The sequence below is a fragment of the Mustela erminea genome, chromosome 1, assembly GCF_009829155.1.
Source record: "Mustela erminea isolate mMusErm1 chromosome 1, mMusErm1.Pri, whole genome shotgun sequence".
NCBI classification, from domain to species: domain Eukaryota; kingdom Metazoa; phylum Chordata; class Mammalia; order Carnivora; family Mustelidae; genus Mustela; species Mustela erminea.
Window position 1 is genome coordinate 155,203,241 of NC_045614.1, and position 14,921 is coordinate 155,218,161.

The window sequence follows — 14,921 nt, forward strand, 5'->3', positions numbered from 1 at the left end:
TGAGCCACCGAGGTGCCTCCAAAGTCTTATTATTATTATTATTTATGGTTCCCAGATTTAAGTCCAGTGGTGATGTCCATTCTTCTTTCTGGTTGTTCTTAAAAGAACAATCTTGTCTTGAGATTCTCGTCTTGAGATTCCTCAGTCTGTGGACTGACTATAAAATTACCTGCTACCATCACACCCTAAATAAAACAAGAAGAGGAAAAAAACAGGAAGTTAGTTGAAAGTGTAAATATGTAAATGACACAGCAAGAAAAGAGACAGAGATAGAGGATACAGACATTATTTCTGAAACTATTTATTAGGCCATAGTTATGTCAACTCTGCATCTTTAAGAGGTAACATTCTTTTAGCACATTCTTAGAAAGTACTTGAGTTTCAGTCCAGGCCTTGAGTCCAGAATTTTGGGATTTAGGTATCTTATCGTCTTTCTTTAAGGAATGTAGTACCCTTAAAATTATTTGACTACCCCAATCTTCTTCATACTGCTTTTACTGTTCTCTGAGAGCGGCATCCAGGCTTCTCAAAGCTTTGCCTTCAGTGCACACTTAATGAAATGATCATCTGATTTTTTTTCTTAATCTTTCAATGTAGTGAATAACATTAATTTTCACATGTTAAACCAATCTTACTTCCTGAAATAAATCCAATTGGTGTGATGAATTGATTACCCTTTTTATATATCACTGAACTTGATTTGCTAATATTCATTTGCATGATATTCATTTTCATCTCTACGTGATGAAAATTGGCCTAGCTTCCTTTCTTCCATTATCTTTGTCAGTATTTGGTAATCAATATAATTCTAGCACCACAAAATGAATTGAAGAGAGATTCCTTCTTTTCTGTATTGTCAAGTAATTTGCAAAAGATGGATTTTTTTTGTTTCCTGAACGTTTGGTGAAACTTCCTTATAAAATTGTCTTGATCTGTAGTTTTATTTATAAGAAGATTTTAAATTATTGCTTTAATTACCTTAATTATATGGGAATATTCTGTTTATTTTTGAGCAAGTATTTGTAAGTTATATTTCTTTGGGCATTTGTCCTTTTATTCTAAGTTTTCAGCTTAAAATTGTTCATTTTTCTCCCTATCTTTTTAATCTCTATAACATCTGTAGTGATGTTTATCCTTTTAAATTATGATTTTATTTGAGATCTCGCTCTTTCCATCTCTCATTTTAAATTTTAGAAAAGATGGTCGGCAAAGGACTCACTTCAGGTGACATGTGAGAAAAAACCCACAGGAAGTGAATGGAGAGCTAAGCAAGACCTAGGGAAAGAATAATTTTGTTGTTTCCAAGGCAAACATGTTCCTGTTTCTTCAAGGAACATTGAGGTCACTGTAGTGAGACCTGATTAAATGAGGGGAAAGGAGTAGAAGCAATTAGACAGACAAGGAAGGGACTAGATCAAGTTGGGCCTTGTGGTAAGCAGAATAATGGCCCCCACCCTGCAAAGATGCCCACTTCTTAATTCCTAGAACCTGAAAATATGTTCCCTTACTTGGCAAAAGGGATTTAAGGTTGCAAATAAAATTAAGGTTGCCCTTCGACTGACCTAGAGATAAAGAGATTGTCCCAGATTATCCAGATGGGCGCTGTGGTCACAAGGCTCCTTAAATGTGGAAGAAAAGGTAGGGGAGAGAGTCAGAGAAACAGCAATGCGAGAAGGATGTGGCCTGATATTGGTGACTTTGAAGATGGAGGAAGGGGGCCATAAGCCCAGGAGAGTCGGTGGATTCTAGAAGTTGGAGAGGGTAAGGAAAAGGATTCTCCAGAAAGAAACAGCACTGCAGCCATCTTAATCTTATCCCAGTGAGACCCATTTTGGACTTCTGACCTCAGAAAGATAAGATAAAAAGTTTTTGTTGTTTTACACCACTAGATTTGCAGTGATTTGTTATAGCAGCAATAGAAATCTAACACAAGTGCTGTAGTTTATAGTAAAGACTTCTACTTTCACTGTGAGTGAGGCAGGAAGTCATCAGGCAGAAGAGTGATCTGATCTGATTCAATAGATGCTATGTTGAGAATAGACTGTGGAAGAATTCCTTCCCCCATGTAGCTTTTGGATTGAATTTCTATTTTATCGAGGTCTCATCAATTTTTTTAGGATTAAAAAAATATAATTTCACATTTCTCTTTTAAGTCAAGGTCTCCACTCTGTTTTCCTGCCAGAAATAAAAGTTTGAACTGTACTTCAACTTCTATGGAAAACTTCTATGGAAAACTCAAGAGTTTGAACCAACCGAAATAAGTGATTACCAGTACCAATATTGAAACTCAAGTGAGAGGTTCAAAGAGATTAGCTTAGATTACTGATTACTGGTAAAGAGACTTTGAAGAATATTTGAAAATTATTTTCCTTGCATTATAAGAAAGAGAATACAAAGAATTGAGGTGACATAAAATGCTTCTTATGCTACTTCCCTTTTCAAGTCCTAAACATCATAGTGGCAATATTTTAGATTTGCCATTAGAATGAATTCTGTAGCATTTTGTCCCGATGGGTCCTGCTCAGAAAGTAACTTTGTCTGAAAATAAATGTGTTCATAATAAAAGAATTTCAAGGAAAAGAACCAATTTTTCCTCGAATGGATGGAGATGTGAAATTTTGCTTCAGCAATATTCACAGTGGTGATAGGGATTAGACTATGGTGACCGGGATGGAAATGCTCCTTACCTTTGTGTAAATCCTATCTTGCCCGCTCTACCAGAGGAGGGGGCAGAAACCGCCCAAACAATCAGGTTTGGTCAGAAAGACTAAACTGTCAGTATATCTAGTTTATAAACTGATCCAACATTTGAGAAGGTGGTTTTAAAATATTAAATGGTTTCTTTATATCTTAACAATAAACAGTTATTGACTGTTAATTATTCTATCTTAACAGAATAAACAGTTATTGACTTGTTAATTATTCTAATAATTCCATTATCATCTTCCCCATTCCTTTATTGTTACTTATTTATTATTGGAGAGAGAAAATGACCATGTGCGAGTTGGGGGCGGTGGTGCAGAAGGAGAGTCTCAAGCAGACGCCTTGCTGAGCATGAAGCCCTAGGCAGGGCACGCTCTCAGGACTCTGAAATCATGACCTGAGCTGAAACTAAGAGTCTGATGCTAAACCCATGAGACAGAGCCACCCTGGATCCTCTATTGTTATTATAGAGTTTTAGTTGCCTCTTTACAAAGGAAAAAGGGGAATTCCTTTCAAGTTTCACTTCTGTAAGGGCCAAGCTCTACTCTAGGTTATATATAATCCTAAGCAGCTTGGTTATAATGGTTACAGAATGAGTTACTGACTCAAACAAGGACCAAGAAGTATTTTCTTTTTCTTTCTTTCTTCCTTTCTTTCTTTTTTAGGATTTTATTTATTCATTTGACAGAGAGAGAGAGTGAGCGAGCATAGGATGGGGGGAGTGGCAGGCAGAGGCAGAAGCGGGCTTCCAGCTGAGCAGGGATCCTAATGTGGGGCTCCATCCCAGTACTGAGCTGAAGGCAGACGCTTATCCTACTGAGCCACCCAGGCGCCCCCTCAAAAGTATTTTCTAACTCTAAGATTCTTATTCTTATATTCTAATAAAATATTCCATAGACAAACATCCTCAAAAACTTAAATGCAATTAACTTTTAATTATGTACGTAAAGGAGAGAGATAGGTACTATTAATAATTTAAAAGTTGCTAATTAAAAATAATTTATAATTGGCTTTGGAAAGCCTTATAATTCCCTCTGTTTTTCTTTCTTAATTGTTTTTCTCCTAAGCTAATATTAAAATTAATTTTCCATTCTTGAATGCAGAATAGCTGACTGTAGAGAGATGATCCAGCATTTTGATGGGTGGAGAATAGAAGCTGGTCTAGGATTAACATTTGGATTGGGATAATCCATATTTAGAGATTTAGAAATTGACCATATTCTCATTTCATTAATGTTTTCAAGCCAAGATTATTATTACACCATATCAGAGCATTTCACCCTGCGGTTCCTGATCCCAGATATTTCCCTCTCCATTTCTTCCTTGGTCAGAGAGACCAACTATAACACGCTTAGAAGTGGGGGTGGCACCAACATGGCCAAAATTGTATGGGCTACTTATGTGGGGGTAGGGAGGATGTGGTGGTGGTGGGATGGAGGGGGGATACATTTTGGGGTGACAATGGTAGTATTTCCCCCAGACAGCTTTAAGACACTATGGTTTATATAAATTCCTTCAGATGTTGGTCTGTAAAGAGATAAAAGGGAAAGACTTCATGGTATGGTAGGAAACAACTATAGGATGAATGTCATAAGAACCTGGTTTTAGTTTTGCCTTGGTATTTGCAATCCCTTGATCTTTTAGAGACTCAGTGTCTTAATATGCGAAGAGGGGGTAATAATACCTGCCTGACCTACCCCCTGGATTGCTGTGAAGATCAGAAGAAATAATATATGTGAAAACATTTTGAAGTTTATAAAGTATTATGCAAATGTAAGATGTTGTCTGTTGCTTTAGAACTTAGAATACTTAAGAGATTTAAAGAAATCCTACTGTGGTCATAAAGCAGATTAGGATGAAAGAGTTGGCGGAACTCATCATTACTAATAACGAATTTATTTGAAATAATGCTAGTGGTATTATCTGTGTAAATTAAAAAGCACATGTTTTTCGCTGTTTCCTGTGAGAGTGTCCTTTTGGAATGCTCTGTGAACTGCACTTTGAGTTTTCAGTACTCCCAACTGGCTTCCTGTGAGTCCACCGTCTACCATCTGCCCTGAGCTTCTGGGCCGCCAGATTGCTGCCTGAAATCGGATTATTCCCACTCTTCCTTCAGAAGCTACATTTCTTTTTCTATGAAAAGGGCTACTCCTCCTATAACTCACCAGCTCCTGTTGGTAGAATGTAGAAGTACCTTATGGTGACACAGAGGCAGGAGAGCGAGCTCACTTTCTCTCATTCATGACCTTGAGGATATATCCCATGTACAACTGTAAGTTTTTTAAAGTGTGGGCGTCATATTTTATACTTTATGTCTAACCTTCAAGTTAACCATGTCTTACACAGTTAGATACTTAGTAAATACTTGAATAGATTTGCTAAGAAATATATCAGGCAACTTGCTTTATCAGAGTTTTTCATCCTAGGTTATTAGGTTATTTATTTAATTAAAGAATGAATATTCTAGGGCGCCTGGGTGGCTCAGTGGGTTAAGCCGCTGCCTTCGGCTCAGGTCATGATCTCAGGGTCCTGGGATGGAGTCCCGCATCGGGTTCTCTGCTCCGCGGGGAGCCTGCTTCCTCCTCTCTCTCTCTCTCTGCCTGCCTCTCTGCCTACTTGTGATCTCTCTGTGTCAAATGAATAAATAAAATCTTAAAAAAAAAAGAATGAATATTCTATCTCAATATTTAAACCTGGGGTTATAGTGAAGTGAAGACCTGTTCTGAGTAGCACCTGCCATCTGACAGCTTCCTTACTTTTCTCTTTATATTACTCTTAAGCAAGTGCCTGGGTGGCTCAGTCAGTTAATGACTGCCTTTGGCTCAGGTCATGATCCCAGGGTCCTGGGATTGAGCCCTGTATTGGGCTCCCTGATCAGCAGGGGGTCTGCTTCTCCCTCTGCCCCTCCCCCCTACTTGTGACCTCTCTCTCTCAAATAAATAAATAAAACCTTTAAAAAACATATTTTATCTTACTCCTGCCCTATTTGGGACCAGGCTTGAATGTGGGAAAATGTACAGGACAAAACAAGGAATTTAACTGGATGGAGAAAGAAAATCTGGTTCTTGCTGTGGAATTTAAAAGAATGAGAAGGAGCCCAGTGATGAAATCACAGCTGAAATGTAAAATTTCTGTTATTAATGTCAATCTATATGTCATATATATATATATATATTTTGGCCATTAGAGGTCTGGCAAGGGATTCTAACAAATTGGAAGTAGTGAACAAAGTTGAAGCATCTTCAATTCACAAACTATATCTTTTCAGGATATTGATATTAAAGGTGATTGGCATTTCTTAATGTGTTCTCTCTCTTACATAAAATTATAACATCATCAATTTCCATAAAAGCGTGCATCTATAATAACACCATCTTGACACTGTTATTTTTACACTTATCTTCCAGTTTTTGTCCGATGTATGGATGTTTTACATATTTGCCTTTCTCCTGTGCATACTATTTTAATTCTTAATTGCCCCGGGAGTATTATATTTGCCAGATGGGGGTTCAAAATTTCCGAGTGGCCCCAAGAATCTTAATCTATGCTGTGTAGAAACTGACCAGAATGGCTTGACATTCCCATGGAAGGTACCTCCAAAAATTTTAGAAGGTTCCCATCGGAGGCTGAAGCAGAGAGTGACCATGGGCTGTTAAGACACCAGCGATCCAATGGAAAAGGAATGAAGTTTAGTTTTTATAAGAAGAGAAGGCAGATATTTAAGTAAAATAGTTTCAAATGCCAAGAAGGTTCCCTTTCCATCCAACCAGAACAAACAGGAAACCAAAAATAAAAACCCAAAGTAACAATGACCATAATAAAATCAACCCCTCACTAGTTAACGAAGCGTTTAAATTAGTTTAAGAAAGCCAAAACGTTTAAAGTGGAGAATTTTAAATATTAGAAGTTGAGATAAGTTTTACTAAAGGGGCAAGAGACGATGGTAGGGTCTTGGACGGAAACGGGAAATGAGAAGCACGGTACAGCCCTTAGGCTCTTTTAAGGAAAAAAGGGTAGTGGGTGGGTGTGGGGAGAAAAGAAAACAAAACAAAACTAAACTAAACACTATGGAATAGAACAAACCTCATCAATTCTTAATTTTGCCAGAATCAGATTTTTGCCAGATTATGTAGGTGACAGAAGAGAGGAAATGGACACATAGAAATCATCTGAAAACAGAAAAAAGTCTTGCTCAACGAAGGTTGTGGCAAGTCCTTCCCAGCGGACTCTGGGGATCAAGACTGACACCCCTGTCTGCGGAGTAGTTCACCGCAGGGGTGGGACTTGCCTGCAAGCCAGGAGGGCGTCCTCGGGACGGTCCCCAGCGGCGCTCACAGCGGCGTGCGGGGGAGTGGGCGGCACCGCGCACAGGTGGCCGCGGCAGCGCCAGCTGCGCGCCGCGCTCGCTCCGCGGGTGGGCCGCCAGGCGTCGCGCTGGAGCCGCGGTTGCCCGGGAGACCGAGCCGGGAGAGTGGGCGGTGCGGAGCCGAGTGGAGCCGGGCTGCTGCCGGACTAGCTGGGCGAGAGTTGGGGGGGGGAGTGGCTCCCCCGGCGGCGCGGCGGGCCGTCGGGTCCTGGGGCAGCGCGAGGTGACCGCGGCGCTGCGGGACGAGGCCCGCGAGCCCGGGACGCGCCTGGTCGCAGCTCAGCGTCTGCGGAGCGGGGCAAGGCGCGGGAGCTGCACTTGTCTCGGCTGCGCGTCCCACGGTGCCGGCCCGGCCGGTCGGACCCGGCTGCCCCAAGAGCGCCGAGAGCCCGGCCCGCGTCTCCGCCTTCGCGACGAGGACCCGGGCGGGCGTTGAGCACGCTCCCCGCGGCCCCGGAATGACTTCTCCGGGTTCTCCGCTGGCGCCTCTGCTGCTCCTCTCTCTGCACGGTGAGTAGCCTGAGCCCTCTGCTCCCGGTGGGGCCGGGCTGGGCCGGCGGGCCCGGGGTGACCTGTGCCAGGTCCTGCGAACCCAACTTTGCCAGGGGCCATATTCGTTGCTGTCGGCCGGGGCTCACGCGCCCACCCTCACCGCTGCTGTCCCGCCTGCGCCCCCGTCCCCCCTCCCCCTCCGAGCTTCTCAGGTGTCCCAGATCCTAGAGGTAACTGCGCCCGCTTCTCGGTTTCCGCGGATCCCGGACCTGCTTCTGACCCCGCTGTGCTTTTCAGATAACCACTCCCGCACTTACTGGGTCCAGGAAGAAATACTATTTGGAATCAGTTTCCGTTATCCGGCGTCTCCGGGAAAAACAGAGGTGCCTTTAAAATAAATGAGAAAACTTTAAATTGCAGCTTTATCCTAACCTTTAACAAGCATATGCAGGTTTGACTGAAAATGTGATCTTTACTTTAAAAATAACTATACAGTGTGCTACACTGTGTTCGAAAACAATATAGTTTTTGTACTCTAGCTTCTTCCCCAAAGCATTTAAATTGGTTTACAGAAATACAGAGTGTAACAGTATTAGAACAAAAAGACTAAATATGTGCTTAATTTTTTAATGTTTTTTTTAAAACTATTTCATTTTCTACTCTCTATTTAATCTTTTTTACATTTTATTGTCTATGAATAGTCATCATATTGAACTCTGATTTTTCATCTTATACTGTGCTTTTTTCTTTTGTGAGTGCACTGTCCTTGCAATGTTTTCTGTCCCATTTAATTGATGATATTTATTGAGATTTATTCTGAAGGTTTTATTTAAAGAGCAGGTTCAGTGATTTATGGAATATTGTGGTTAAACTTGTTTGTTTCTGGAGGTACCAACATGTTTCCCATAGTTTTGCGGCCTTATTTGAACTGATAATTTACCCATGGATCTTGAAATAACTTCATTTTAGTCGACTTAAATTGTTCAAATTTATTTAGTAGGGGAGAAAGGAATACAAAATTTTGTATACTTTTTCCATAAATGCCAGTGAAGGAAATCATCAGAAATGCAGGTAACTTTATTGGAGTTCAGTAGGTATATTTTTGGTGATGATGTGTAGACAATAATTCAGTGACATGAGTAAGTGCTTCCAAATTAATTTTGTCTGGTTGCCCATTTGAAGTGGCTGGCATTTTTCTCTGTCCTACTTCTTTCAAGTGTGAAATAATTAGAGTAAATGAGCTTTTTGTACAATTTCTTGGATATAACTGAAAAGTGGTATAAATTTCATTATAAGAGATGCTGCAATTTTGGTAAAAATAATTTGTTCTTAACCTTCATCTATTATAATAAATGGTGCTCTTTTTGTAAATAGCATTTGTGTATAGTCTGTTTTTGAATTATTAGGCAGTACTTTTCAAGAGTTGATGTAATTTGCAGAAGCAGCCTTACAAGGTCATCTGATTTGTTTCCTTTCCTTCAGCAGAACTATTCCTCAGCTGTCCTAGGGTGTTTTTAAAGACTTCCAAGGACAACTCAGCCTTCATGATAATCTGTTTTGTAGAAGTACTTTTCACCCTCAGAAATGAACAATAATGTTCATTTGTTCAACATACATTTACTGAGCTGCCTTCTGAATTTGGGTGTCTGGTGGGGTGGGATGGTGGAGGACAAAGATGCATAAGAGATTGCAGCCAGTAAGGAGTCTGCGGTTTTAAAACAGGCTGTAAGCATGTAAAATGATTAACGATACAAGGAATGTATGATGAGTGCCATTTATTAATGGTGATATCAAGGAAGACTTGATAGAAAAGTTTACTTTTGATCCGAACTTTGAGTAGGATTTGAATTGGCTGACATGGGAGTGGTTGGGCCTTCTTTCCAAGTCAAAGGGACAGCCTGGATGAAGGCTATGAAATGGAAAGTGCAGGGGCATATTCTTGAAAGGCCAAGTGTCTAGCTGCTAGAGCAGGAGATGTGTGGAAAGGAAAAAGGGCTAAAAAATCAGTAAAACAATAGTAGAGAGCTTGAATGTGAATTTGGGATTTATTCAGGAGGCCATGGGAAGGCCACTGTTACTCAGTTTCCTTAAGATGGGGAGGGGTGGTGGGTGAATAGTTATTGTGTGCATCCTTGTGCCTAGTGTAACAGTCTCCAGGAGAATACCATGTCCTCACTGCCATTAAGTTGAAGTCAAAGGCAAAGTTGTTTTGAATGAGTTAGGGCCCGTCCCTAGGACTTAGAATCATGGGAAGGGGTGGAAACCTGAACTAGTGGCTTCGTTATGAAGGAGGAAAAGAAATGGAATGCTGAGTAGGTAATCATTGTACCTTGGCTACTACCAAGTCTTGATGCATGAAAGGTAGACATAGAGAGTCTCTTACATTTTTGAAAGAAAGTGCTTGTCAAGAGATTTCTGTTTTTATTTTTGTTTGACTTTCTGTGGAGTAATTTCAAAGGGAACTTGAACTGAAAAGTTGACTTCTGTATAGTTCTATCAATAGGTTAGATATATCTGAAGTGTTTTTTGTGCTACTTGTGATTCCTTGAAATAGCAGATAACTTTCCAGCATCTGAGAAAATCTATAAAAAGAAAAGATCACATAAAAATGAAATGAAAATGAAAAGAATTATGAGCCTAAACGTTAGCATTCTGAAAAAAGTCTTGCGAACTTTGGTTTCTTAGCTCTAACTTGAATTATGTAACTGCTTTGGCAGGATTCACTTTTTAGTAAAAAACCTGTAGTTTGACCTACATGAAAGGTGGCAGCCACTGGATGAAAACTTTAGAGAAATTAAGCTTAATCCACTGTATTTTCAATGTGGACTATTCAGGAAGGAATTTAAACATTAAATCACCAAGCGCTTCTAAAATGTTATGCTTAGGACTGTTGTCAGACTCAAGGTAATGATGCAATGGGTAAAGACTTTTCCCCCCAGTAACAGTATGTGGCACATTTTCAAATGTGTTTTCGCACTTTGATAGTGGAAGCATTTATAATGAAAAGTCTCATTTGGATCTTCATACTTAAACCATGTGATTTAGTGGCAAACAAGGTGATGTGCTGGGACACAAAATTATTTAATTGCAATGAGTTCTGCAGAACAAGGGACTAGAAATACTAGCTGGTTTGGGGGAAATCGTGGTACTCCCACTGAAATTCTCATCTACATTGGTTCATTTAGAATAGGGATTCTGAATTTATGTTATCTACAGTAGTGATGTTTGAGGCAAATGGAGGTAGGATTACTGCATTTCTGGTAGTCCCCTCACTTCAAGTACCCCCCTCTTTTGTTTGGTAAGGACTGTCTGGCACACATAAATCTCACCCTTGCATTTTGAGAAGGTCCCTTAGACCATCTGGAGGCTCTGATATCCTTCTTCAATTATAATTGAGAGTTACTGGTTTCAGAGGGGTTGTCAGTTCTTGGGTGGTGTTCAAAACACCATCTGATTTGAGCTGAATTTGGTCTTAAAAGTGGAAAGTTAATTAATTACTTATTAGTTAAGCCGATTTACCTAAACTGTGGAAGGATTTTTTTTTCTTTCTATTAAAGTTTGGGTAATTGATTCCCTCTGTATCTGGTTTCCTACCACCTAAGAAAGGGTAGTTTACATTTGTGAGGATTTAAAAAAAAAAAAAAAGACATGAAGTCAGCAAAGAAAATCTGTTTCCTAATTTCACAAATGATAGACTCAGCTGTTGATCTGATACCAGTTCATTCTTTACCATTGCCGGATAGATACCACAGAGGTCCTCTATGGTGGGACTCTGCCTCACATATGGATTATAGGAAGAGCATATTTTAGCAAATATCATCACAATTTTTATGTTTATAAAAAGGGATTAAAAATACAAATTTGCTGATGTGAAAAAAAAAAGGTCTGTCCAATAAAAAAAAAAAAATTCTTAGAGGATGTCTACTTACTGGTTTCCTTTCATTTAGCATTTTGATCTTGAGAGAGGTAACAAACTGACAGTATTAGACGCATACTTTAGAACAGCCTTGCCAGTAAAGAAGTTGAGACCCCAGAAGCAGTGAATTCAGGAAATTCTTGTCCTCCGTAGAATTTTTCGGAAGAATCTTCAGAGAATTAGTTGAAAATCAGCAGCCATGAATGGTAGTGGTTGGAAATTCAATGCTGTTATTTAATCAAGTGTCACAACTGTGTAATAACACAGTGTGACATTGTGAGTATAACTCAAGTAGGGTGGGACCACTCCTTAGACCAGTCTTAAAAGACTAATTAATCCAATATTTTTAAAAACTGGAAAGAGGTTTAAATTTTTTTTCTGAAGTCTGTTGAAGGTCACATCCATGGAAGTTTTAACAAATGTCCTAGTTTAGAGAGCCCCTCACCCACTTTTGTCTAAAGTCTCTCCCTGTTGACAGCAGTTGCTCATGTGAAAACATCCCCGCCACCCCAGAGTTTCTTCCAGCTAGGATTCATTCCCTGTGGACCATCCTCTCAGTCTGCAGTGATGTTTGTATCTTTCAAAATGTCAGAAGTCTTCTACTAATCATAGCTCCATCCTTCATCATATACTCAGAGATGCCTTAAGTAACATCAGACATCTTTTATAATACTTCATCTTTGGTTCCTTGTACCAGGTTCATCACTACCTGTTACGCAACTTCTGTCAGCTCCACAGGTCAGGATCATTTGCCAGAATACAAAATACATGGCAAAAAGTGAGGGTGAAATATAGTAAACATCACTTGTTGCAGAACACATTTCAGTCAGGCTAACATTTTACGCTTTCATTGGTTAAGAAAGCTTGTAGTACATTTCACTTACGCATATTGCCTCTGTGTAGGTGCAGACTGCCATAGACTTAAGACAGTCTGCTTGTTAGCCAAGACTCTAGACAGTATGCAGATTCTTAATCATAGAAAACAAATTGAGGTTGGCTGGAAGGGAGGGGGTTGGAGGGATGGGGTAACTGGGTGATGGACATTTGGAAGCATATGTGTTTTAATGAGCACTGGGCATTATATAAGACTGATGAATCACAGCCCTGTACCCCTGAAACAAATAATACATTATATGTTAATGAATTAAATTTAAAAAAATCTATTCTCTTAAGTACATTTTAGAATGATCCAGGATTTCTTGCTTAAAGGATTTCAGTGTTTCCATGTTGCTTATTGAATTAAATAAAAACCTTCATCCTGGGGGAAAAAATGAAGATATAGTAGCTACATCATCTGGCTATCATGAGACTCATGTAAGATAAAGTTTCAATAAATATTATTGTCATTACTCCCATTTTATGAAAGAAGAAAAAAAGTATGCAGAACATGTAAAAATGTGTTAACAGTGTACGACAAAGATTCTCAAACTTTTGGCCTTAAGATTATTGAGGAGCATAAAGAGTTTTTCTTTATGTGGATTATATCTACCAATATTTACCATATTAAAAACTAAAAGTAAGAATGCTTAAAAATATTTATTAATCAATTTAAAAACAACAAGAAGTCCATTGTATATTGACATAAGTAATATATTTTTGCAAAAAGTGAGAATTTTTGCCCAAACCAAAAAATATTAGCAAGAAGAGGGGCATGTTGTCCATGTTTGGAAATCTCTGTAATGTCTGACTTATTTAGATGACAGTGGGATTCCCCATCTGCCTCTGTGTTCAATTTAGTATGATGTATTTCTCTGGTTAAAATATATGAAGAATATCAGGCCTGACACAGATATGTAGTTAGAGGAGGAAGGGGGTATTTTGATAGCATTTTCAAATAATTTTGGATATTCTTTGATATTTACCAAAACTAAATAGGTTGTAGTTTCTTAAAGATTGGTTACCATGCAAAATTAGAAACCATATCAATAAACATTTCTTGCTCTGTTATTTTAAAATCCATTGGTGGGTGCCTGAGTGGCTCAGTGGGTTAAGCCTCTGCCTTCGGCTCAGGTCATGATCTCAGGGTCCTGGGATAGAAGCCCACATCGGGATCTCTGCTCAGCAGGGAGCCTGCTTCCCCTCTCTCTCTGCCTGCCTCTCTGCCTACTTGTGATCTCCCTCTGTCAAAATAAATAAATAAAACTCTTAAAAAATCCATTGATATATATTGCAACTTGAGTGTATGATTTTTAGGTACATGATTTTTTGATACACTGCATGATTTTTTGGTACACTGTGCATTGATAATTTCGAAAATATTGGTTCCTCAATACAGATTTTTACAAATGTTGACATACATTAAATTGTATAATATAAACACATCACATTTGTTAATATCACCACTGATCTTATCAAAAGTGTGTTTAAGTCTTGGAAAACTGTTAAGCTGCAGTGGCAGATGCAGGTTTTGTAAAATTTTAATATTTTCCCAAATTTTATCATTGGGAACAGATAACTGTCAGTTATTTCCCTGGAAGAGATAGTCTTATTTTGTTCAATTTGGAGAAAATGCCTGCCACATACCTAAGTCTGAATAATTGTAGTCTGTAGGTTGTTTTTTCAAGTAAAAATGCTGATCCACGAAACCAGCAACTAGTTCATTCAGCTTTGTGCTCACGGAGTCACTCCAGTGCTCTTCCCGGTACAGCTATTGTGCTTCGGTCTGCAGCATACGTGACCGATGGTTCATCCTGTGTGACCTGATTGTCACACAGGATATTATAAGAGGTCGAGATTTAATAAAATTACTGTTACTGCTTCATCAAAGGCATTCTTCAGTGAAACTGGATTGTCTGTTTTCGTGGGAGCCTGTGATGTGGAGGCCTGTGAGGAGAGTTCAGTGCCTGCACCCAGAGGGCCGTAAGGCCCGTGGTTCACCCACTGCTGTGTCTGCACCGTTAGCACAAGTGTCAACACAGGCACAGGCACATTGCAGTTTACTATCACTAAAAAAATAGCTTTTGGGGGTGCCTGGGTGGCTCAGTGGTTTAAGCCTCTGCCTTCAGCTCAGGTCGTGATCTCAGGGTCCTGGGATCGAGCCCTGCATCGGGCTCTCTGCTCGGCATGGAGCCTGCTTCCTTCTCTCTCTCTGCCTGCCTCTCTGCCTACTTGTGATCTCTGTCTGTCAAATAAATAAATAAAATCTTTAAAAAAAAATAGCTTTTACCCCACCGATTTTCTGGAAGGATCTTGGAGCCCTGTTGGGTTCACAGACTGTATAAAACTCTGGTGTTACTATAGTGGAATGTTAGTTTCCTCCTTCCTTCCTTCCTTCCTTTCTTTCTTTGTTTTTGAGAATTATTTTTGAGACAGCCCATAATTATTGCATACTATGTAAGATGGTATTAAGTAACGTATGCATATATTATTTAAGCATAATAAGCTCACTTAAAATTCTTTATTTGTATATTTTATATGTTTTTAATTACAGAAGTAACATATCTT

At 39.4% G+C, this 14,921-nt stretch overlaps 1 protein-coding gene across 1 annotated transcript in view; it reads left to right on the top strand.

The window, feature by feature from the left end:
• Positions 1-7,153: 7,153 nt before the first annotated feature.
• Positions 7,154-14,921, top strand: part of IGSF11 (immunoglobulin superfamily member 11) — a 136,503-nt gene continuing 128,735 nt past the window's right edge. Inside the window, exon 1 of the mRNA XM_032348067.1 lies at positions 7,154-7,579. Within this exon, the coding sequence (XP_032203958.1) occupies positions 7,528-7,579 (52 nt within the window). The 5' untranslated portion in view covers positions 7,154-7,527. The remainder of the gene's footprint in view (positions 7,580-14,921) is intronic.